Consider the following 25,888-nt stretch of genomic DNA (forward strand, 5'->3'; position numbering starts at 1 on the left):
TAAATATGTGTGGCTGTGTTGTCAGCCCTGCACAGAGATCTCTGTGCAGGGAACAGAAGCTGCACAGAGTCAAGGCAATTCCCTGAATGTTGCCAGGATAACATGGCACAGCTACAGGGACCATCACAAGGACTAATGTGGAAATTTCCTGAGCGCAGCCTTTGCAGATGAAATCCATTTATGCTGGGAAGTCTTGAAGGCACTCATTCTCTGCTCTCTGCTGAGCAGTTTGCATGAGTGGTGTGGTATGAGCTATAAAAGTAATGCTCAGTCCTAGGCCTACCATCCAGGGTGCCAATTAATAGAATGAGACTTTTTTGTGCTGCTGGCATGTTTCCTCTGCATGGAAATCGTCAATGCATTTTGCGTAGGGCTCAGACTTTCATCAGTACCAGCTTTAGTATTTTAATTACATAGTGTGGGACAAATCAATCTCTAATAGACAAAATGCCTTACCCTATTTGTAATGACTTAACTAGCTAACTTCTTTTATTTCTTTCACTTGACTTCTTTTCCATGTATATTAAAATCTATAACTTATTCCATGTATTTATGCTCAGAAGCTTCTTATGCATATGCATTAATATTTTTTGATTTTTTTTTCTGCATGAGGATTTCAGAGAAGATATTGGTGCAACACAATCCTGTCCTTCTTTTCTCCTTTCCTATCTGCAAGATTTAGAAGATCTCCAGATTGTTGGTGAAGGTGTTCAGCGTAGCCTCTGTTTCTAATACTGATCCATTATCACTGCCTAAGCTGTAGGAAGCGCTACCTAAATATACAAATGTAGCACCGCTGTAGCTGGTTCAAATATAAAACTGTGATACTGGCATTGAATAACTGATTGAATAAGGGAGAAGAGTAGCCTGACATTCCTCCTAGCTCTTCAAAATTCACAGCCCCCAAACAGTTTGTCCCAGGCATGGGTTGTTCTTCAGGCCAGGTCCAGCACCCAGCACATGAGCCTCCTGCTTTTTTATTACAACTTCAGTTCTTCTGGCAAAGCTGGAGATGTTACTTATTCCGGTACCAATATACACAAATAGAGATCACTGAAGCCATATTATTTTTTCTGCAGAACATATATACTAACAATCAGTGGACAAAATACTCAGGGAATGGGTTTGATGTCTTAGTCCCCTTTTCCAATAATCTCCTTTAGAAGGTATAGATAGAAGCTTAATGCTGTTTCAGAATGACAAGGCAAACCTTTTGTGAACTTACTCAGTAAATGTCTACAAGCTATATTTTGTCTCAGACAGACATGACTGAGGCCCCGTTGGTACAGCTACAAACAGCATTCCTGAATTCTGAAAGATCCCGGCTTCCAACGAAAGCATGAAACAGTGATAAGAGTCATTGCCAAGGTCACCACAAAGGCACAGCCTCAATGGCTGGGAGAAATGAAGCACAAGAAAATTGAAGTATGAAATCTGAACTGCACTGCCTGTTTTCAATGCTATGAGGTGGGAACTGAGCAGCAAATCTGTGACCATGGTACTGACATACACTTGACTGTGCACTGGGAGCAAAATGAGTCTTATCTGTCTTGAAACTAGAACATCACATCATCTTGCTAATTCTCCTTTTCTTCTTCACCCCTTTACTAAGGACACAAAACATGCCATTGCAATGGATACCAGCAGACATGTAGCAGGAATCTGTGGTACTATTCATCAACATAAGTAATAGGAAGCACCTTCCCTCCCTCTTCTGGCCATTATCCCCCTCAGTACAGCCCAGCAGACCATCTGCTTTATTCAAGATGCAAGTGCACTGTTGGCTCATACTCATCCTGACATCTCATTTAAACCTCAGATCGTTTTTGACCTGAGCTGCTCCTTAAGCAGGTGCTTCCCAGCGTGTACTGAGACATGGGGAACCCTGAGCCTCTTCCTGAGCTTCAGGAGCTTTCTATGGCCCAGCGCCCAGGCTTATCAACATCTTTGCCATTTGTCAGCCACTCTGGAATTCAGAGCTCAAAGGGCAGATTTCCATTCATGGTAGAGGGTTGCACTATTTTAAGAATCTCAATGGAAACATAACTCTAATTACTGTAGGTTTGACACAGTGAGTTTCCTCTTCAGAAGCAAAGAACACCATGAAACACCTTTTTATTATCGTGACTGGTAATACACTGTATTTCCACACTTGTCATTTTGTCAGACTCTCCAAAAGCTGACTCCAGCACCACTTGCTTGGGATCTTTTCCATTTACAGGCCAGCCAGGCCCACAAACCTCAGTGGCAAACACCATTTCCTCACATTTGAAGAATTAGGCCCAGCTAGCATGAAAAGTTTTGTCTCCTGTGGGGAAAGATGAAGGTGGATACTGCCACTTCTGCTGGAAGGGCACGTATAGTTGACTGTATTCTGCAGTCCTTAAGAAAACTTGTCTCCAGTGACTCTGCCCAGGGTATTTTAAGGATTTCAGCAGCCACCTAAACTGTTTGAAGTGCTCTGCCACTCCTCAGGCACTGTAAAGGTATCACCTGAAACCCAACACTGCTTTCTGAGGCACTATTTACAGCCCTGCTATGTAAACTCTGGTGTCTGTGCTCAGCTCCTGAAAGGTAATGCCTGTCACAGGAAGGGTGTATTATCTTGAGACTGTGAAAACATTCAAATGTACGTCTGGGTTTTTTTATCCCTGACAAAGACATTTTCTTGCCAAACACATTTATTTAGATAATGTTAAAATTTGTACTGTTTTCAACCACTGAAAAATGCAGCTGTTGGCCAGAATTTTTTTACCTTAATGGAAGATATAAAGTGTATGTACTTACAAAAGACCTTCTTTCCTGTTTTATTTTTACCATCTCATGGAACTGATGGGCAAATATTTAATGAACAGTGTCTGCTCCAGAAATCTACAGATATTAAAAACACATGAAAGTATTATAGAACAACTAATTTCCTGTAAGTATATGAGATTAAATGGCAAAATCTTGAAATCTTTCTGTAAAACGCACTCATTATCAAAGCTTGTTTGTGATGGACCAGTGATTTGGGAAAAAAGAACCCAGTTCCCCACCTCCCTGAAGCAGGCTGTACAATCCCGCTTCTCTCATGCCATGGATCCGTGTAGCACTGTGGCAGTCGAGCAGGCTCCATGCCTCAGGCATCCTCTTTGTCATTGGCAACCTGGATCTAATAAAAAGACAAAGCAAGCACTAACACACTCACTCATTAGTGACCAACAAACCCCTGGGTTACAGCTGATGGACTGCCACAAACAGGGACTTCTAAAGATAAGACGATTGGAGCTGGATTTCTTTTCTTGCCTGATGCCTCGTTAAAAGGGTGATGTGAGCTCATCCTTTTTGCCAACATCTGACACTTTAAACCAGCTCTCTGATGAACATGAAATGTTACTGGACAGGAGGCAAAGCCACTTCCACAGGGAACAATGAGTGGGCTAGAACTTGACCCCATGTTAAGAATTACTGTCAGAGGAAAGGGGCAGGAATGTCTATTATTTCCTCCATCCCAATCATCAGACACAGCTCTCCAGCTTGGGTTTGGTTCTTTAAAATTTTTTTGTGTGTTTGTGGTTTTTTTGGGGGTTGTTTGATTTTTTGCCTTAGGCATTGCCAGCCTGACATGGATTTAGATGACACTACTTCAGATGCTTCAGCTGCCAAGCCCATTCTATGTGAAATCAGACATATGTGCATTTATATTTTTACATATAACTGATGCAAAAGAATGAAGAAATACTAATTAATTAGCAGATCAATTCTCATACAGGTCTCAGGCATTGCCCTGAGTGGTGTGTGAGGCATTGACCTGCTGTCATTTACTGGACAGGTCACTTACCTGCTGTTTCTGGCTCCTGAAACAGATGAGAAAAGGAGCGGTTTCTATGGAGGCTTCTGGAAGCCCTAACAGTACTTATCTGAAAGCCCTCTCAATTATAGAGGTGTTAATTGTTTATCTGTGACAATATCGACCTTTGCTTTCTCTCACAGTGCTGCTGATAAGGAGCTTCATGGAGTTCACATCAGTTGTTCTGAGCCAGCTTTTATTGCAAGAATTTTTGCATAAATTGGAAAATGTATTTTTCCTGCATAAAATCATTGGTCACTCAGGTGAGCTAACTAAAGATGACTAACCACGAAGCCCAGTGGTAAAGGTAGATCCATGCTCAGAGTTTGTAAATGGGAAAGAGAGACAAAGTTTGTGGACTTTGTGAAAAAAGGCCAAACACTGAAAATCTGTAGACTGAGAGGAAACATACATTCGTTCACTAATGCTGCTACTTATTTTCTAAAATTCATGAAATATTAAACCAGGTTTTTGAATGAAGTTTATTTTGTTAAAAAATAAGAGAAATAGAGACCAAGCACTGTTACTTTAAATCTGTTTTAATACATCTTCAAGGACAAAATAAACGGGTGTGGATCAAAAATCATCTGAAAAAAATCTGCATAAGGTGTAAGTATAGATTGCACATTACTATGGAAATGCTTAATTTTCTTTCCTGTTATAAAGTGCATTATGCCAGAACTGTAAGACCATATATAGCCAAATTAAAAAATTACAAAAGCTTCAAAATCCTATCCTGACTGTGTTAGGAAGCATATATCTGACTAAGAAGGCCATATTGTAAGGGTTAGTGTCAGAAAATACCTCAAAACTTTCTGTGCAGGAGTGAATCTATAATTGCTACTTAAAAAAACTATAATCTTTACTACAAATTACAGCTTTTCAGTAAACGTTTACCCTTATTCTTCCATCCAGATATCAAACAGGATGATGCATCAACCAGTTTTAGCCATTATTATTGAATTTGGCTGGGGAGAAAGAAGTACTTAAATTCATCACAGTAATTGTTATTAAATGAAATTCCAAACAATACAAAATAATATACATGGAAAACAGCCAAAATTAAAGGAACTTTACATTAAAATGTTCTTATTAAGCACTGTGTCTCTCAGTAGATTAAAGAGCTTTTTGGTAAAAGCCTGAACTTACTCACATTTAACTCAATGTCAGCACATATAAAATCTAATTGGAGTAAAACTTTCATTTAAAATATCCATGCTATGAAATGAAATGCATTATTTTTATGGTAACAGAGTAAGTCATGGGATAATTGCCTATTACATCATGCTCACTGACAACATCACTGGGCTTTTTGATGAATCCTTGAACGCAAAGACGGGCCATGTGGATTTAATGGATACTTAATGGAAAAAATGGAAAATAAAAAGATTAGGTGGAAAGTAATCCTGTGAAAATTAAGGTATAAAAGCTTTTGTCTTCAATATGCTAAGTACTCAGTTTAGATTTGTTAATTTAATCCAGTTATGCAGCACACCAAGTGGCTTGTTGGTCACTGTGGACTTTGCCTATAAATCAGCCAAAGCTTAAATATAGTGGCCACCTCCAGGCACAAACACATGGAGGAAGATGGGGCCAAGAAAAGGAACAGCTCTAGATCACTCAGAGGGCAAATGTCACAAGGTTAAGCCATGTGAAAACAAAACTTACTGTATCTCCAAGCATCTTTATGCTTAAAGTGTCTCATATAAATGAGGCACACTTCACAGTGCTTGTGATAATTAGCACTTTCCAAGTACCTTTCAGAAGTGCTTCACAATCATTAAATAAGGTCAGAAATCTCATTGGTCTTTCATCACAACACCAACAAATACCATGGGGAGAGCTTCCTCCTCAATTCAGATCAAGGACTGCAGGGCTTGACCCAGGGAACTCCAAAAGGCAGTGTTGAAGAGGTGAGGATGTATTCCTAATTGCCATTTTACAGATAGCAAAACCAGCAGCAGTGAAACTAAACAATTTGTCAAAGACGGACAAAGGAGTTAAAACAGAAGTAAAGATTCACAGCTTTGGGCTCTCTTTTTTTTAAATTTTTTTTTTTTTCTAGAGAAAAAGGGTATTTGCTTGTGCATTAAGCCAGACTCTATAATGAACTGGGGCATGGAGAGACTGCACCAGAGATGGATGGTGTAAGAATTCTGCCTTACAAGCAGCAATCCATAAAGACTTACATTTACTGCTTTGCTCTGGTACTTTTAAAAGTGTTTCTTGACACATATGGCTTTGAACATTATCTGCTATTTGATATTGAGTGAGATGAGACAAAGGGGATGAGTATGGCACAAGATCCTCCTGACAGGTTTTCCTTTTTTCCCCATTTCTAATGCCAAGTGTCATCGTTTTGTACCCTTGGAGTTACCATATCAGAAAAGGGCTATTTTTACACAGTACATAATGGCATCACTGAGGATGTGATGCCATCTCCACAGCCCATGGGAATGATACAAAAATACTGCTACAGCTCTCTGAGACATATAAAACAGGAACATCTACTTGGAGAATAACTCCATCTCTAGAATTATCTTTTTCCTCTTTTTTATCTTTCTTATTATCTTTTTTATCTTTCCTTATTATCTTTCTCGAAAAAGGTCGGCCTTTTTTGAGAGCTCTTGATGCATAACCATTATAAATTAGAAGATCCACAAAGAACTCCAAGTACATTCTTGAAGATTCTGGGACCTCTCCACAGCTTCTCCATCTCCCAACCCTGGCTGCCACGTGTCATGCCCTTTTATAAATAGGCATTACATTTTGCTGAGGAAGGTCAAAATGTGTGAGGGGTGTAAATACTGCACCAGTCATCATTGAGTCATGCATTGATTTATTCTTGGAAACCTATGAGCTGTGGAAGCGAGTGCCTTACAGAGCCACAAGTCTCAAGTTCCTCAACAGAGTACTACAGCAGAACTTGGGAAACTACAGTCACAGGACTAGCAGGAAGAAATGTCCCAGGTTCATGGAGAAAATGCAGCATGCTGTCTCAGCTCCACTCTGCTCATGTGTTTTGTACCCTGAGGAGACTCTTCCTTCCACCTTCACTCACTCCTTTCCCTACTGCATAAAAGAAAGGCTGCACACCTGACAGCCTCCAGCCTGTTAGTACACACCACAGTTCAAAGAATTATTACACAGGTCAGCTTTGTCCAGTTTGGCCCCTTTACAGATGTTATCTCAGTTACTAGGATAGGCTTTGTGATAAATACATTTTAGCTGCTCTCCATTCATTTTAGTAGGCTGTTAAAAATGTTATATAAAATTTATACATAATTGTGTTTGCTATGCTTTGTGCAGTCAAAAATACCCATCTAACTTTGCTGTATTTTATAAACTGAAAATCTTTAAATTCAACCAATTTCAGTGCACAATATCTGTCCTAGTACTGCCAACCCAGATACACAGATATTTTAAGATTTGAAGGAAAAAATCCAAGCTTTGCAATTCCAAAGTTATCCAATAATTACTGGAAAAGGCTTAATATTGGTTTCAACAAGAAGAAATACTATATAGGTGTAAAGTACTTTCAAATAGCAACATGGATCAATTGAAAAAAAATTATTTCCCTATTTTGTTAGGAACACTTTTTTGGACTTTTTTTGACGACGGACATCAAGGGGATTTTACACTGAATTTACTGAGAACTTAAATAAAATGTTACAATACAGAATATATGTTGTGTTTCTATTTAATTCCTAGAAGAAATTGCTTGTTTTAAATAGCATTTCCATTTAAAGAGAAAGCAGTAAGGAACCCATGAACACCAAGTTGTGCTTCTCATCACTGAAGTTCTTCTTTTGTTTAAAACAGCTGGATCATCGACTCTCTTGATTTCCCAACTCCAACCCATTTAACTAGGGAGGAAAACACATCTGTTAGAACAATTGCTGAGAGTAAATACTATAATCAATGTACTGGAATAATTTTCACCTTTCATCATGCTTCACTACAGACTGACCAGTTTTAGGAAGGAAGTTTCATTGTCAAAAATCTCTCTACTCCAGCTGCACTACTGGACTAAAAGTGCAGTATACTGAAGTTTGAAAGCATGAAATAATTATACCATAAACACAAAGCATTGCTGATGGAAGGCCTAATAGAAAGTCAGGAATGTTTGTTGCAGGTTTAAGTGCCATTGTTTTGAGTGACAGGATGTTTAGCTACATCCCTGCAGAGAGGAAGCCAAAGCTCTGCCAGACTCTGAAGTCCGCATGATGTGGAACAGGAGACAACGATGCCTACATACAGTAATATTTTTAGAGGTAAAGCTCTAACTATAAACATTATCCAGTGTGAGCAGCCACCCCAAATTCCACACTGTAGCTGTTCCACTTCAGTTTTATTGCCCACAGTTGCTATAGAATTGATGGTAGGTAGAGGTCTCTCCTTTAGCCATCAAACTTAGCAAGGCGTCCTAACTTCATACAGAGACCCAAAGGAGTACAAGTAAGGGGAGCTGTATTTACACATCCCTTGTGTGTCCTTGACCACAAAGAGGCCATTCTCTGAGTTTCAGTCTCTGCTATCAGATGCTTCCTGATCCGTGACCGATACAGGAATTGCCACAGTTGTAACCAGCCTGTACTCCACTGATGTGACCTTTGAGGTGCTTTATGGAAAACAAAAGCACACGTGCCAGCTTTGTAAGCTTGTTACTGTGGAAATTCCCTTGCAAACTCCACCATTCATGCCACACCCCTAGAGCTCTTGGCACCTCTAGAGCTCTAGCAGTTAGATTTGAAGAAAACTGGGTGGCTTGACCTTTGCAGATCAATGATGTTAAGATTCTCATTTTTCCAAAGGGGAAGGACTGGGCTAAACAATCTTGTATCTGTTACGCAACACATCTCCTTATATGAGCAAGAATGGAAAAAAAACAAAACAAAGACATCTAAGTTCAAACAGGGATGCAGTGCAGGATGCAGAAGGAAGGGAAGAGATGAGGACATCAGCCTAACTACATGCTGGAGCATGGTGCACAGACCCCAAAGTTTTCACTGACAGAAGGTGGCCATTTGCCAAGAACAACACATGTTTATCTTTCCTCTGGTTAAATCTTTGGCAGCAGCAGCCTGGAGCTCTGAGCAGCACTGCAGACTTGCCTGCTGAACAACACCCTTTGCTGATTTTTGGCAAGCTGTCATTTACCCCCATCAGCCCAACCACTGGTACTTCTGTTCCCTCCTGCCCAAAGTGACTTCCAACTAAAAAATTGAGCACTTCCACAGTGCTATGTCTGTCTGTCTGCTGTGGCATCCTCATATGGACATGGTTTACCTGGCACGCCAACATGGTTTTCCACACAGCGGATGTAATTCTGGGCCTTGGGTGGGAGGTCCTCCCATTTTCGTGCTCCAGTTGTGTCACTCTTCCACCCAGGCATTGTTTCATACTCTACTTCCACCTTCTGTAGTATCTCCTGGTTAGCTGTGGGAGAACCATTTTTGTCACAGTTGATTTTGGCTCCTCTGCCTTAAGAGGACATACCTATGGCTTGTGACCAATAAAATCTTTTGACAACATTTAAAATCTGATACATGAGGAAACAGTGTTTTTACTGGTTTGTTCATTCATTCACTCCTTTATTCTTAATTTAGATTAAGTTCTGATACTTAGGAAGATAAATCTGATTCAAGAGGATCCAGGAATGCAGTTTCCTCTTCCAAAAACTGTAGAATGTACTCTACGCTGTCAACATGGAGTCAACAACAACACTACAGTATTATTTTTGAGGAAATAAGATTTTTTGAGGTTTACAGGACTTCCACTTTTTGGTTCAGATTTGCACAGAATAAAACAGTAGACAAGGCATTACTGTCTCAGAGAGTTTCATCTTTATGGAACAAGGTTAAATCAGTCTTGTGAAAACCTCTGATGTCTACAAGCTTTTCCCCACTGGAATTCTCATTGTGTCCATAGCCAGGAACCACCAAGACTGGTGGGAAAGCTGGCTGCTGCCAGCCTACTCCGTGCCTCTAGAATCTCCCATAGCTCAACAGACCCAACCTCTTTTCTTGGCAGAGACTGTTACACATATCTTGAAAACATCATTAATGTAAAACAGTTACTTATTATTCCATCTAAAAAGTGTTAATGTGAATCATTATTGAGGGGGCAATATATATTTTTATTAACCACAGTGTTGTTGCTGTTAATAAAGCTTAATAAAGCCATCCAGAAGCAGCTTTATTCTGCTTGTTTCCATTTCATTTTTGCACAGCTTTTATTTCAATTTTGCTTCATTAAATGCTATTGCCAATGATACACAGTCACTGACTCGAGTCTTGCTGATTTTCAGATCCCTGATTTTGCCAATAAAAAATCTAATGGGACAACACATAGAGGCCCTAACACAAGATTTTATTTGCTCTTAAGTTCTTGCCATTGTACACAGATGCATGGTGAATGGAAAATGCCAATTAATGGTACAGCCATCTTTATACAGATACTGCAGCTCCATAAATTGCCACAGGATGTCTAGTGAAAAAGAAATCAAATCTGATTTTAAAAAGCAAACAGTCTTTCCCAGGAGGTGTGGCTTAACAGGCAGGAAAGATAAAAATGAACATAGAGGTTTAACAACTTACCTGGAAAATATGGAATTCTTTTTCCACCCAATTTGTAGGCAACACCAATTTTAATTTCATCAAGGACATCGAGAATATCCAGTTTTGTTAATGCCAAACTGCACAAAAAACATCAGTTAGTTACACACATGATGAATCTTCTCTTTAATATTTTCCATCTTTTTTTTTATCCCTTTCACAAATCCTGCTCAGGCAGCCCAGCCAGCAGAAACACAAAAACGTATTAAACTATGAACATTGTTAACTGAATTCATGCTTCTGGGATGAATACTTGACTGAGTTACTACGAGACATTTCCAAATGCTTGGCTGCTCACACAAGTGCAGAGTGTTCAGCTCAGTGCATGAAAATGCACTCTGACTCTGGAAAGTAGCACCTGCTAGGCCTGGTTTGGGTGGGTATGACACTTGACATCACTGACAGTGACTATTTCTGTTACTCCTACTGATTCACAGCAACTGTCTGACAGACTTATTTACTAAATTATACTTTTATAACAGAACAAGCATAATCTGGTTACTAAAACCACATCTGCAGTTCATTAAGATGGATCCCATCTTGACTTTCAGTGCCTGGGCCGTGCTGTCAATTTAATGAACCTTATTAATTTTGTGAATGAACATACTGGAAGACAAAAATGGAACCTCAAGAAGACACTGCAGTATTCATTGATCTGAATAAAACTGCATTTTAAAACTAGTAAAATTCTCCAGAACAATATTTTAGACGTTGCCTGGCAAAAATCTGAGCAGCTAAGGATTTAGACAGGTACGTGCATAATAGTCCAGGCTGTATGTGCTCAGTAAGTATGTGATGAATGAAAGGATTAAATGAAGAGACTTTCTGGGAAAGAAGCACCATAGAGCCAGTTCTTCAAGTTTTTTAATCTACCCATGTTTTTTAGCTGTCACAGTTATCAGAGCTGACATAGTTCTGTTGATAGGAGTGCAGTAATTGTATAGAACTGAAATGGAAGGGAGCCTAATGCCTTCCTAAAGCTATTTTCACATAAACTAGAGCAGTGTAAGTTAAAACAAAACATAAATCCAAGTAAAAGAAAAAATCCAAACTTAAAAATCCTTCTGATAAATTAATGAACAAGACCATTGTTACTTTGTAACATTAGTAGCATAAACAATATTAAATTACGTCTCAGTCTATAATATATTAAAATGCTCAGGGTCATGTGTTTGCATATATGGACAAGTTTGCCTGAATGCATCAACCAAGGAAGCCACTCGGTCCCAAAGAAAATAAAACTCAGCCCATTAAAAGCAGAATTTATAACACAATATTTAACTACACCTTTCTAAGTAAATGAACCTCTAGGAACTGGAATGAAAGCTGTGCCAGTCGCTGTACCCTTGTGTCATCCCATTTATCTCACTTATCAAGGCAGTGGTTCCAAATGATGCAGAATTAGTCCTACAAGTAGGATCCATTAGAGTCAACCAAGCTCAAACCCAAAAGGTTTTAGACCACGGCACAAGTCAGTATGAAAGCACTGGATCAAAAACACTAGAGCAAACTGTTAGAAAACCAACATATTGATCCAATCTACACTGGCCATCTGATGAAAACAAAGTGAAAACATGTACCAAAAAAATCACTCCTCTCATGTTGTAAAACCACTTAATTTGAAAAAAAAAGTCAAAGGAATTAGATTATTATTAGCATTAAGACAATTCTCAGTTGCCCACTGTGTATTATTGTACTGCTTAAAACGTAACACTTTACTGGACTTATATTAATGTTACCTACATATTTATTCTGCGAAGCACAAAATTATCACTTCCAAATGTAGCGCAAAATCTTTGATGCTTACGCAGTGAATCCGTTGATCATATGAGCATATTTCAAAATGACAAGATCTAACCAGCCACAGCGCCTCTTTCTGCCCGTAGTTACTCCCCACTCGTGGCCACGGGACTGTAAAAGATCTCCGATTTCCTACAATAAGACAGAGACAATGCTGATGGGCGCTTCACTGAAAACATGGCTGGAAAACAAATACAAACAAATATAGATGGATAGCAAGAAAAATATGGTTGTTCCAATTTCAAAGCTATTTTTCAGGGAAAAAAAGATTGCTAGGAGAGGACTAAGGCAGAGAAGAAATCCCCTCATCCACACGATTTTTGTATTGCAATCACTAGCATTTCAAATCACGTATTTAATATGACTTTCATGTTCCAAGGAGAGACTTTTCTTCCTTCTTCATCCAACAGGAAGATTTCCTTGACAGTTCAATCCTTTATAAAATTTTGTGTTGCAGTGGGGATCCTGCAACACGCATATATCAAACCAGGAGTCCCGTGGAAAGGAAATATATATACGGACAGACAGATTCTTGCTAGCTGTTTCAGAGATGTTTATTTCTCCAGCCACATGGCCGGGGCTCTGCTCAGGAACTGTTCCAGTCACGGGACCAAGGGTCCTTCTGCCCGCGCAGGGAACACAAACCAACCAATGGGAACGAGGCTGAGCAGGGACAGGGAACCCCGTGTCTGTGCCCTCAGGGCCCCTCTCCCAGGGCTACACGGCGGGGGAGGGACCCCAACACCTCACCCGTTTTATTTTAATAAAAGGAGAATGAAAACAACTGGATAAACATAACAAGAACAGTTTCAAAACAAAACAAGCCACCCTCCTGAGTCTTTAAATGTCCAAACAGATTCTCTGGAACATCTTAGGGCTGACAGAAGGGAGACAGAATTCTCTGAGCATGCTTTGTGGGGAAACTGAGGCAGGAGAGGGTTTAACTTCTTCCCTCCCCCTTTTCATCCCCCACTCGGCATTGGAAAGGGATTTTTGGGGAAACAATTGGCAAAAGCATGGTTTTGTGAGGGAAACCATGGGTGAAAAAACGGATTGGGAATACACTGGGGGTAATAGGACATAGGGTAAAAGGGAAAGGTGGGATTAGGAAAGGGAAACTGTAGGGGGGGCTTACAATGGAGATACTGTCTAACATGACTACGATTTTTTGCATATATACTGCCTTTTACAGGAACACCATCAGGCCCAGTGACCTGCGATGCTTGTAACCCTTTTCTCCCTAGTACAATATTAAATTCCACCACCTCTCCATCTCCCAAGCTTGGGATGCATTTTTCAGGGTTATTCTTTTTAATAGCAGTTCTATGCACGAATATGTCTTGCTGGTTGTCACACCTTGTTATAAAACCATAATTTTGCTTAACATTATACCATTTTACTATCCCTAAGGTCTTAGTTGCTATGATCTTTTCCTTTTTCCGAGTGGCTGCTGTTTTCTGTCTCGCTGCGTCTTTGCTGTCTCTTTCGGTCGCTCCCGTGTTGGAATTGTCGGGGCTGCTGGTGCCTGTGGGCTCTTCCCGGGGTCGCGTTCGGGGCTGCGCGGGCCGGGCCGGGCCGTGCCGCTCAGTTCTCCGTGCGTCGCCTCCTCTGGTCGCAGCTTCGCTGCCGCTGCCGGGCGCTGCACCCACGTCTCGGCCGGGCCCCCGAGCGACGACTCCCCCGTGCCCTGCTCCGGCGCGTGTCTCGGCTGGGCGCGGCTCCGTTCCACCGCCACCGCCGCCAGCCGCCGCCCGCGCGCCGCCCCTCTCAGTTGGGCGTTCCCGGGGCTCGCTCCACCACGCGCTGCACAGGACCGGGCGGGCACTGCCGGGTCCCGCCGCGCCTCGCTCCGCCACCGACACTGCGGCTCGCGTGGCTCCGCCCGCGCGCGGGAACTGCCTCGCTGCTGCTCTCAGAGCGCTCGGTGCACGTGGCCTGGGCCGCACGGTCCCTGCGCCAGGCTTCCCTTCACCAGGACACAGCTGACATTGCTCAACAGTCTCAGTAACTAAATAATATTCACGAAAATATTCTTCCATCGGCATATATTTTGACTCCAATATTAACTGTGTCCAAACGGTTTTCCAAAAGCCCTTGGTAAGAATTAAATCCCAAGAAACATAGAAAAAGTTCTTAAACAACCATGCCAGGAAGTGTTTCAGTTCTTTTTGAGCTTGAATCAAGCTAAAATTTACAAATCGTTGTTCAAGAATCATTTTAAGTTTAAGATAAATGTCCATATGCGGCTCTGAGAGCCAAGAGTCTTCCCACGGTTCCTCCATAGTTTAGATACGGAATAGCAAAGCAAAACCAAGAAGAGGAATCCAAAGTTTCCAGGGTTTACTCACACAAATCAGTCGCTTAGGGATCGGGGATCGTTCTGCTCACAAATCTCCACCATTTGTTGCAGTGGGGATCCTGCAACACGCATATATCAAACCAGGAGTCCCGTGGAAAGGAAATATATACGGACAGACAGATTCTTGCTAGCTGTTTCAGAGAGATGTTTATTTCTCCAGCCGCATGGCCGGAGCTCTGCCCAGGAACTGTTCCAGTCACGGGACCAAGGGTCCTTCTGCCCGCGCAGGGAACACAAACCAACCAATGGGAAGGAGGCTGAGCAGGGACAGGGAAGCCCCGTGTCTGTGCCCTCAGGGCCCCTCTCCCAGGGCTACATGGCGGGGGAGGGACCCCAACAATTTTGTTTGCATTTACTTTCTTCATCTGGTCTTCTGACATCTTTTGGTTTTGGGTACAAGACTGTAAATGCTTGGGACAAGACCAATGCTTGTACAATGTCTAGGTCAAAACAGCAGCAGGGCGCCATGCCTAGGGCTCCTCGGTTCTACCACAGTATGAGACTGCCAGCTGCTCCATTCAGACTGGCAGTGTCTATATTGTGGTAAAAATAAAGAAGGAAGAAACTTTATGTTCATGGTTCATAAACCCAAAGGATACCATCAACTCATCTGAGCCATTAGAAAAAGATTTTAGCAACTAAATCCTTAAATTAGATTCGGAACACTGACCTAGAGATTGCTGTGTGCATAGCTCATAATCAATACCCTGAGCTTTCTAGCTTCTTGATAATGAAAATACAGTGGACAGTTTAAAACAATCAAAACCTCTCCCGTTCTTTTTACCAACCCATTTGTGCATGACTGGCTGATGCACACACCACATTTATTCTATAAATCACCCAGAACACAGGCTGTTAAGTGCAGAAGTTGTTCTTGTAATTTAAGCTCTTCTGGGATGCACTGACAGTTCCAGTCCACAACAAACTCTCACCACTGAAACACACCTAATGATGTTATATAAGATGATGAAATCTATTTTCACACTGGTCATTACAACAGAAGTGTGGTCACTGCAATGTAACATCATCACACTCGTGTTTCTCTCCTCTGATGTAAAATACCTTAAGTTCATAATGTAATTCTCCTCTCTTCACAAGTGTGATTGCTCAGCATTACTATTACAGTGTTTATTTATCAGTGGAATAACCCTTACCCCATTCCACTGACTGTTACTTGTTGCCAGCTGTGTATATCACATTTGTAACATTAAACCTACATTGATCTGCTCGGTGGGGAAGGCCCCGATGCCCACACGGGTGGTGTAAGCCTTCACCACGCCGTACACGTCACCCACGTGCTGCGGGGGAATGCCGAGCCCGGTGCACACGCCGCCCACGGTGCAGTTCGAGGAGGTCACGAAAGGATACGTGCCTGTCAGAAAAACACAACAGCACAGCCCTCTGTCAGCAATGGTAATAAACAAAGACTGATTTTCCTTCATCAGTTCAAAGAAGGTTTTCACTTCTATGTTTGGCTTTAAAGGTAAATTGGAACAATAGACAAAAAGGGAGGCAAATTCTTTTTATTACGTGTCATTCATCCTTTGCAACTTTCACTGAGGATTGCCCACAAGGGAGAAATTCAAAAGCTTCTCAATACTACCTCCATTAGGCACGGGATCTATTATAGGATGCTGCTGCTGTGTAAAGCTTTTTTTCAATGTTCTGCGTATCACAGAAGGTATTTCCACTACATTCATGGAGAGCCTGGTGTAAAGGTCACAGTCTGACAGTCCCATTGCTCTGCACAAGTGGCTCTGAGTATCTGCCACGAATTGTCTAAGTCTTAAGAGGTTACTCATGATCTCTACACTGTGACTCTGGATTGGAGAATCTCTTCAGTCCTTAACTTTTTCTTCACTGATTTAATTAGACTTTTGGTAAGAAAGCAGAGCAGAGACCAACTGTAGCAGCAAGACTTAGAGGTTGCCGCACCAGTTTAATCCTCCCCCCATGGCAGAGGAATTACCTAAGCAGCACTGCAATGAGTGCCTGGATTGTTTGGAAATGTGCACACATATTTAAGAGTAATCAAGACAAGAATATCTGAAGTGAAATTTCAGCTGCACTGGAATAAACTTCAGTAAAAATCAATATTTAAACCCTAAGCACTTAATCCTGTTAATGATACAATCTCTGTCTTAATGAGCTTTACTTCTGGGAGATCTGTTCCTATTAAGGAAAGACTATTTTGTTTCTCTATTTTCCTGCTGTTTGCAAAGTCAGTATAAACACAAATCAAAATAAAACTAATCAAAATAAAACTGATCTCTTAGGAGTTAAGCTGAGTTTAGAATATAACTTACCAAAGTCAATATCAAGTAATGCTGCATTGGCTCCTTCAACAAGGATCTTCTTTGGGGAGCCATGAAGAGCTTCATACATAAAATACACACCATCTCGAACCATGGGTCTTATTTTTTCAGCATATCCCTGCAAATTGAGCACAAATGTCAGCTTCCCCAGACAATGGCTGGAAGCAGGCAACATTGTGTTCACTTTTGAAAGACAAAACATACAGATAAGTCTAAGCAGCCAGCCTCAATAACTGTGCTTTCCTGAAAAATACAACCATTCAATCTATTGAACCACTCATATAAGAAAACATGACTTATTATGGCATTAGAATGCTGTAATTTCTGTACCATTTCTGTTCACAGAGATGTGCTATGCCTACTGATTTTTTTTGCTATAATCCTTAGATAGTGTGTCTATAGTCTAGACACACTCAGAATGGGACTTAGAGCTAGTCCAAGCAACAAAAGAAAAACATGTCACTCCTTTTGAATATTATAAAATATCTTCAGGGTGTCAGCTCTGAAAAAGTATGAGACAAAACTTGGGAAAGGTAAGAGATATTTTTTAACATCCTCTTTTCTTACACGTTCATGAAAGCTGTTTTACCAGTGGCTCTGTTGGATTTATTTGTAAAAAGACAATTTTCTTGTAATACCAGGATCTTGAAACATGTTTCCACAAACAATTCTTCAGTAAGCATGGAAGTCCCACTGACAGACTAGACACTAAATATAAAGTCATCACCCTGCATTGTCTTGACTACTTTGATACAACATTCAAAAAAGTAAAATATACAAGAATGAAATCCTCCACAGAGTTTACATTAATGTCTACAATAAGAGAGAACATTCTACTACAAAGCATGGCTACTGTTTATTAAAAGCTTTTATAATAATGAGCATATGCATTTTTCATCTAAATGAGCTCAGTAACTGCTATGTCTGGTACACTTCATTTTTACTTTTTAAAATTAAAATAAATATTGCAAGTGGTAAATCCTTACCTTTAGCTTTTTCAGTTGTCCTTCTATATCAATTTCCAATGTTGGAAACATTGACTTGTATTGTTGTGCCAGGTTTTTAAATCTGTAAAATATCGAAATTGTAACTGTGAGGAACAGAGTCACAGAATCACAGAACCTTTGGGCAAGAATTCAGTTTATATTAGGCACAGTATATACTGAAAGCTATAGTGAGAAAATGCCCAGGACTCTGACACCTCAACCAGTGCATTTCCCAATGTTCAAAATTATATTTTAAATGATGAGAAACTCTGTGAAGTACAGGAAATACACATACACACATTCTTCCTAATTTTCTTCTCCTTCTAGACAATTTATATACAAAATTCAGACACATATTTAAAAACATCCCCTTAAAAGCAAATCTGTCAGGCAAAATGTATCACTCCTAAACATAATATTTAGAAATGAAATGAAAATAGGTGTACCTTGAAGAAAATTCATCAAAGTCAGAGAGGAGGTCACAAATCCGAAGGCCTGTTCGTGCAGCTTTGGAAGAATATGTTGGTCCAATCCCCTTTTTCGTTGTGCCAATGCTAAATAAAAAGAAACACCCCCCCACTACGTATAAATACAGGCAAAAATATACTTTATGCCAAGTAATTTTGTCAAAGCTCTTCACTATATGATATATTGGGCAGGAGGTCTGAGACATAAAAAGATATTAAAGTTCTATGATAATAAATATATAGCAACTTTCAGGCTTTGCACTAGTATTCCTAATATTCATGGTATTCAGTAAAGCATGAGGCCTTGAGTCTGGCTGACAGTTTGTTCACTAACATAACCAGGAACAGAACAGAGTCACAGAATTAGTAACATCAACAAGGCTCTTTAGAGATACATTTCATTTCTGTTTTCCAAAATTACACTGATTTTCCAAATTTATTAGCTATTAATGAAATGAGGGTGTTGAAAATATTTACTTTTTGCCTTCTTGTGCTTGACGTTGCACTTCCTGGAGCCCATCTACTGCCTGGTGAAAGTCAAACACTGCAGTGGAAAATCAAACGGATATAGTGAGAGAACAAAGGAGAAAAATATTCTTTAAATCACAGACATCCATAATCTCAAGACAAAGTGCCTTTGCTGTCACTGACAGTGCACAGGCCTCCTCAAGTGAAAACAGAGCGAGTATTCCTTGAACACTGTGAAAACATGTAAAACATCACTCTTCAGTGGACACAGATTCCATTACTATGCTTCAGATTGCACAACATAAGAAGCTGTGTTAGATCTAATACATAACTGCTCTGAGGAATAATAATTTAATTTAGCATCATGAACTAAGCAATCATTTGTGAGGGCTTTTTCCCCTTCAATCAGCACTTACCTATATGTGCTCTATCTGATATAATCAGTCTTTTCTCCCAGTCTTTTAAACCTGTCAAAAGATGAAGAAAGGTAGGATTTCAGCTGTGCTGATTGGTCAAACTTTAACACTGGCTTTTACTTTTTCTATATCTTTCTGCTAGTTTATAAGGCTTCTTGTTAAGATAACTAGACAAAATGGATAAACCACAAGACAATATCAAATATCAGCAATGTTTCTGTTGAGAAACTTTTCTCATTTTTGACTTACCAGCTTTCTCATTTTGATATGGGCACAGATACTTCTTTTTAATGCCTGAATGCTGTGGCTTACACAATATTCTTTAAGGAAATATTCTTGTTTAACTTGCTACACAATACATCACAAACTCTATTTGTGCCTCAGAAAATGGAGAATTTTTATACAGAAACATAAAACAATCTAAGAAGTAGAGGACCTTGGAAGGTCATAGGGCCTAAAGCCTTGCTCAGAACCAACTGAGTTTATATTTGGGCACAGAAACTCTGGCTTAAATCATCCCTATTTGAGGTCAAAGGAAGCTTAGCACACACTTTAGGATTTACTTTCCACCTAAGGTGGCATCAAATGCCATAAAACTCCATAAAACCCATGAAAAGACTGTTTTTGAAAATATGTCCAAAGACTACCATACATTTCAACATTTTAAATACTATTCCCTCATTTAAAATCCAGGATGTTATTACTGCACTGAATACTTATGGTCTGAAACAATAGCTTACAAAAATCCTCAACCTGGCTGCCAATATAAAGGTAGGTTAAAAATTACTTGATACAAACCTTTCTTTTCATTCTTTTCAGCTTCTTCAAATAGGCCTGGTAAATGTATAACCACTCCATTACCTTTGGGAACATAAATGATTTATTTTAAAGCAAGGAATAAAATACTCATTTTTAGGATGTAAGGTCTCTAAACACTTGCTGTCTAAAATTTTATTGAAAAAGTAAAACTAAATTTCACACAAAGTGATCTTGAGAACTTCTTGGATAAATCCTGATTTGGCGTAAGCAGCTACTAGGCTGCTAAACTGAGGAAAACCAGAGCTGGCTTGTTTCAGGCATGAACGCCAGGCTGCTGCACAGCCAGCTGAGGTAAGCGGATTCTTGTCTTTGTTTATGGTGGACTTTGCCCTACAACTTCAGCCTCAATTGTTCACAGGGAAAAGCTCAAAGAAGTCTCTGGCCTTACCACACTGACAAGCCTGTGTGAAAATATTTAAATCTTCTTCAATATTCAGGTATTTGTTTTAAATTCAGGTCAAATTAGTGCTGTAATACATTAGCAATGCCTTTCCCTGGCTTGTGAGCTACAAAACAGAACCCACAAGAGATAAAGAGCAGTACTGGTGAGACAGGGAGGATTAGTGATGCAGTGGGCTGGAAACAGCTGCTGCCTCCTTCTTGGGAATGTCAGAAATATATGCAGGAGCCTGTCTCAGCCTAAATTTAGCATAAATCAAGTTAAAGTCGTTACTAATTGACAAGGGAGTAAATAGGAAAGCAAGACAACACACCATATTTAGCTGAGAGAAAAAATACGTTTAATAGATTTCAGTCATCCACTTGGAAATTATTAAATGGAACAAAATGAAACTCCATGACTCACTAGAACTTACACTCATTTCTCTCTGAAAGAATCAAAACTTTGGACAAGAGGCTTAAATTTTCCTGCTATGTAAAAACAAGTTTAATGTCCAGTGAATGATGCAAATCTTTTTATGATGCCATCTGCACCAAATATCTTTATAGCAAAATACATCATCACCCTAAGCAGCTGGTGATGTGAACAAAAAGTGAACTGGATGATGACCTAAGTAGAGCCCTGCTTTTTGGGGCCTATTTCTAGGAAGTCAGCAAAGAGATGTCAGACATAATTTATATTATTTATTTAGCTAAGTCCTACCATTTGTGTGCTCAAAGAATAGCACAAATATTTCTGAAACTACAAAAAGAGACTGCAAGTAGAGGGTGGGGCCCAAACCTTACCATAAAGTATAAGAAGGAACAACATGATAAGATGTTCTTGCTTTCAGTTTTCTAACAGTGGAAACTAAGCTGACACTGAAAGTAGAGTAACTCTTCATGTTAAAGCAGCAATCAAGCAGCCGAAGCCAAAGCAAATCTGACTGAGAGCCATGTTTTTATTTTCTTGTTACTATAAAACAGTTGCAGCTATCCACTACACAATGTCATTTTTTATAATAAGTTCCAAAAATGTCTTACCAATAAAAGAAATTGCCTTTTGATTAATGATGCCACTAGGAAACAGGTGAAAATCATATTCTTTCCCATCGACAACCACAGTATGTCCTGCATTATTCCCACCCTGCAAGAGAAAGAAACACATGAAGAATAATGGTCTAAACTGTCAGCAGATGACATGGCAAGACCATCTTTTTTTACTTATACATGTCTTTGGTCACTGCTTTCTCCACCTCATAGTTTCCTAACATGGTGTAGCATCGTAAAAATGGCTCAGACAGGACAGTGAAGGGGTTAAAGGAGTTCAGCAGGACTCGGTAGAATTATGAAGCAGAAGGACACCATGGAGTCAAGGCAGGGCTACGGCAGAGCAGGAATTAATACAGGAGTGGTGGCATAAGCTAGAAGAGAACTGAAACTTTCTGGGAAAAAAACCCGGAATTAACTACCACCCTTGGAGTCCTGTCACTGACATGCCTACACGAGCTTATCCTTTTTTAGGCATCTTCTATACATGGATGTTTCCTTGAGTTTAAGCCCAGTATTTCCCTTTGAATGGAAGCTCTTCCCATCTGCCCAACCACAAACAGCTACTGCTTCTCTTGGGGTTCAAGAGAGAGGTTCTTTGTCATGTTGGAAGAATGTGCAGACTTTGCAGCTTCACTAAATGGCCTTGTCAGTCACAGAATATCCTGAGTTTGAAGGGACCCACAAGGATCATCGAAGTCCAGCTCCTGGCCCTGCAAAGGACCACCCCAGAAAATGGTTAAGGGATGATCTTCCCAGCTACCACCACCACCATTGTATGGAGTCAGCTACAATTCATGACTTACATAGCTATCTACCAGAACTGAGAATAGGAGCTGGTATTGTCCTTACTAAAGTGCTTTTCCACAAACAGCTTTAAAAGAGAATGATGTGACAACACACAAACTTGGAAAGAGGTGAGCAAATCAAGGTCATGAGTTGATTTGACCAGAAACATTAAGAGTTTTAAAAATTAAAGATCCAGTTTACTCAGCAGGCTTAGTGTATTTTCCTGCTGTGTCTTGATACCAGTTTGTCTCCTACTGATAAGGTTGGGAAACCTGACTACTTGTCTGCTGTGGTGCTACAGGCCTTCAGTTCTCCCAAATGATTACAAATCTTTGTGGGTTTGATACAAGGACTGAATGATTTCAACTGTCTAGAATGAGAGCATCTACTGGAAGGGGAACTGAGACTGCCACCGGTAATTTGCAGACAATGAAGAGTGTTGGCTGAATGAGTGAAGTTACACAAAAACTCTGAGAAAGGACAGTCATTTAGGAAAATGAATAATAAAACACATGTTATTCCAGAGTCCAATTTATTCTTCATTTACTCATTTGCCCATTTGTATGTAAAACTCAGGAAAATGGCAACTGACATATCTTTCAAAATGCGGATAAATGCTGAAACACAAATTAAGAAAATAAAAACTATGGGTTACAAAAAGAGAATTTTTTTTAAGCAGTGTGATGGAGAAAAACATTAAGAAATATGCCATCAAATATGGCGAAAGTAATTTTCATGCTATGGAACATGTGAGCTCAACAATTAATTTTAAACAGGTACCCTGCTAAGAGAGAGCTGAGTAGGAGTTATAACAGAAAAAACAGTACACACAAATTTCATTTGACTTAAAACTGCTGGGTAGCTCATCCTTAGGATGGGAAGGACTCCCAAGTGTTTTGCTAATGCAGAGTTATAACTTGTCCAGAGAATCCTGGCTATTTTGCTTGCCTCCCAGATATAATAAAGCAGTTGTAGGAACCTGGATCTAGTTAAAAGTACTCAGTTTTCTAGAAGGTTAATAAATCAGTCAGGAGAGTACTTTACATGGTATTTAAGAGGCCTGACTCTGGTGGATTGCACTGGTTGATTTTATTATCAGGCTGAGAAAGAAGCTAATAACTTCTCTGGGACCCCGAGCTTTCCTTTTCTGCTCACCTATAGAAGATGGCAAGATAGAAACTTTGAAGGAATTAACTCCATCATTTAACACCAATTTAACCTCCACTACAAATAACAATTTCCTCTTTTCCTCAGAAAATGGGGAACCAGGCTACTTCGAAAGTATTTGTTATCACAATGCTATAGTTACACTCTGCTTTTCTTAATCAACATGAATATGAACAAATGAAATCAGGCTTGAGGACTCACAATCTGAGATAACAGCATTCCTAAACTAAAGTCAATGGTATTTTCTTGTATCCTAAATTTTCAGAAGGTGGGATACACCAGTATGGGAATGTTTATGAAAGACAGTTTAAGCTTTTGGAAAATTTCCTGAACAACTGACACCCAGACAAATGCTCTTTCTTTAGCAAATTATTAAAAATGGATGTTAATCAAGCAGCTTGTGAAAGCTGGCATACATAAAAAATGCTGAAGCACAGAAACACCATCCGATAAGTTACGTCCTTTAATGGCCAAAATCTCTGATACACTTTCAGTCCCTCTGAATAGATAACACAAATCAAAAATTCAGTGACAGGCCACCTAAACCAGCATTTCTGCAATTAAAAACTAGTATTGCCATCTCTGGAACTACATTTTGCATTGCTCATGTTGGTCTGTGTGTCCTAAACAAGTGTTTTCCAAGTATATTTTTACAGCTCAACTAATTACACTTTTATAAATATAATTGAAGTGATAGCAGAGCATTGAATTACCCCACAGACATGACCACACTTGCAAAACATTACAGTGGTCTGATGAGATATTTTCTGTTTATTATCTGGTCATCTCAGTAATTTCTCATGTTCAGTTACACAGCTATTCTAACAGCATATGGGCAGCCCAACAGCTGAGATATTAAAGACATCTACTCCTTTTCTAATTTTACTTCAGTTCTGAGAGTCACTATAGGACCTCTATTAGCAATTTCTTTTCCTAACAAAATATAAGTGTACCTAAAATCTTATATAGGCTTAATTTGAAGACTACACATTTGAAGGTGCAGAGGACTACCTGGTACACTGCAACTGTGTGAGCTCCCCTCTTTCCCTGAAGTGGTATTTCATTAAAGTGGTGTGAACACTAACACACAGAGTGACAGTGTTCTCTGGACCCTCAGGATGCTTCCTCTTGGACCAAGAAACTTTTGGAGTCTCTGCTTAGCCCTTGCTTCAAACACACGAACATCATAAACTTCCATTTAATATCCAGACTCTGCCATGCAGCACTGAGCCCACCTGAAATGTATTTATCTTCTACCATTTGCAATCACTCGAGGTGGTATTTGTCTTCTTTTGCAGTTCTTCAAAAATGTCTCTAACAACGGGAATGTTAAGTCAACAACTTCTGACAGACTAATCATCAGTGCCATTTTGGTATGATCTGTATTGTGAAATGATGGCATGACCCAAGATAACAATTAGCATTTGCTGTGTAGTCTGGGCATCCCCATTAAACCACTCTGGTGCAGGAAATGCTGTTCCCAGGAAGGCATCATTAGGGAAGCTGCTCCAGCAGCATCCATACACACTCCTCCCCTGCTCCAGGGTGTGCCCCTTCCACAGGGTACAGTGGGATCTAGGGTTTTTTAAAGTTACTTTAAAAAAATGATTAAGTTGTACTCAGATAAATTGTTTTTTCTGTAAGATTTTAACCCATATTTTCTGCATTTTTATAATCCAAGTGTAAAATTACATATTGTCCCAGTACTAGAAGGAGCTACAGGAGCTAAACTACCCCACGAAACATTGTATGGTCTTTTTCCAGCACAGCACTTTGTTTAAAAAAAAATCCATTCCCAAGCTTTTTATGTGCTGATCTACTTGTGGTATCGGATTGTTGCACTGATGTACATTGATTACTATTCCACAGTGCTTGAACACCAGAACTTTATCAATACACTAAACTGAGAAGCTATATCTTACCAGTGTTAACAACTGTAGCTGGCATAAACAGTACCAGGGAATTAATAATTATTATGAATAGGTTGCCAGAGGACAGTCATTGTCTTTATAGTAGAACTTAAAAAACCATGAAGAAACAACCCACTTCCCAAACTGCTCAAAGCCTGCTATTTTGGCCTGTATTGTTTTTAAAATTATCATGTCTTTATTCTCTGCAGCCAAACCATCCCAAGACAGAGAATTTATTTTGAGAGCAGCAGTGAGGCTGTTCAGTACCTGCAGCAGGAACTCGATTCTCCCAATTAGCCTTATGATACATGTTTGAACAGGAAGGAAATGTGTCCTGATGTTCACAGGTGTTTCTGCCTGCTCTGGCCAGGCACGTGGTATACAGGAGTGTTTCCAGATGCTCTCCTGGTTGGCACATCCTTCATTTGCTCAGTGCTCCCCAAAATGCCTGAACACAATTTTATTAAGTATATTGATATGAAAAATCATCAGATCACATATAAAAACCTTAAAAGCTG

The 25,888-nt window shown here is 39.8% G+C and overlaps 1 protein-coding gene across 1 annotated transcript in view; it reads right to left on the reverse strand.

The window, feature by feature from the left end:
- Window positions 1–4,352: 4,352 nt before the first annotated feature.
- ADSS1 (adenylosuccinate synthase 1) overlaps window positions 4,353–25,888 on the reverse strand; it is a 30,371-nt gene continuing 8,835 nt past the window's right edge. Inside the window, exons 2-13 of the mRNA XM_048307502.1 lie at window positions 21,499–21,601; window positions 20,056–20,118; window positions 19,258–19,308; window positions 18,851–18,917; window positions 18,353–18,460; window positions 17,907–17,988; window positions 16,912–17,038; window positions 15,823–15,977; window positions 12,254–12,378; window positions 10,429–10,526; window positions 9,119–9,268; window positions 4,353–7,695 (exon numbers count right to left, since the gene is read on the reverse strand). Coding sequence (XP_048163459.1) covers window positions 7,643–7,695; window positions 9,119–9,268; window positions 10,429–10,526; window positions 12,254–12,378; window positions 15,823–15,977; window positions 16,912–17,038; window positions 17,907–17,988; window positions 18,353–18,460; window positions 18,851–18,917; window positions 19,258–19,308; window positions 20,056–20,118; window positions 21,499–21,601 — 1,182 coding nt within the window. The 3' untranslated portion in view covers window positions 4,353–7,642. The remainder of the gene's footprint in view (window positions 7,696–9,118; window positions 9,269–10,428; window positions 10,527–12,253; window positions 12,379–15,822; window positions 15,978–16,911; window positions 17,039–17,906; window positions 17,989–18,352; window positions 18,461–18,850; window positions 18,918–19,257; window positions 19,309–20,055; window positions 20,119–21,498; window positions 21,602–25,888) is intronic.

Source organism: Corvus hawaiiensis, chromosome 6 (assembly GCF_020740725.1).
Source record: "Corvus hawaiiensis isolate bCorHaw1 chromosome 6, bCorHaw1.pri.cur, whole genome shotgun sequence".
In the NCBI taxonomy this organism is placed as follows: Eukaryota; Metazoa; Chordata; class Aves; order Passeriformes; family Corvidae; genus Corvus; species Corvus hawaiiensis.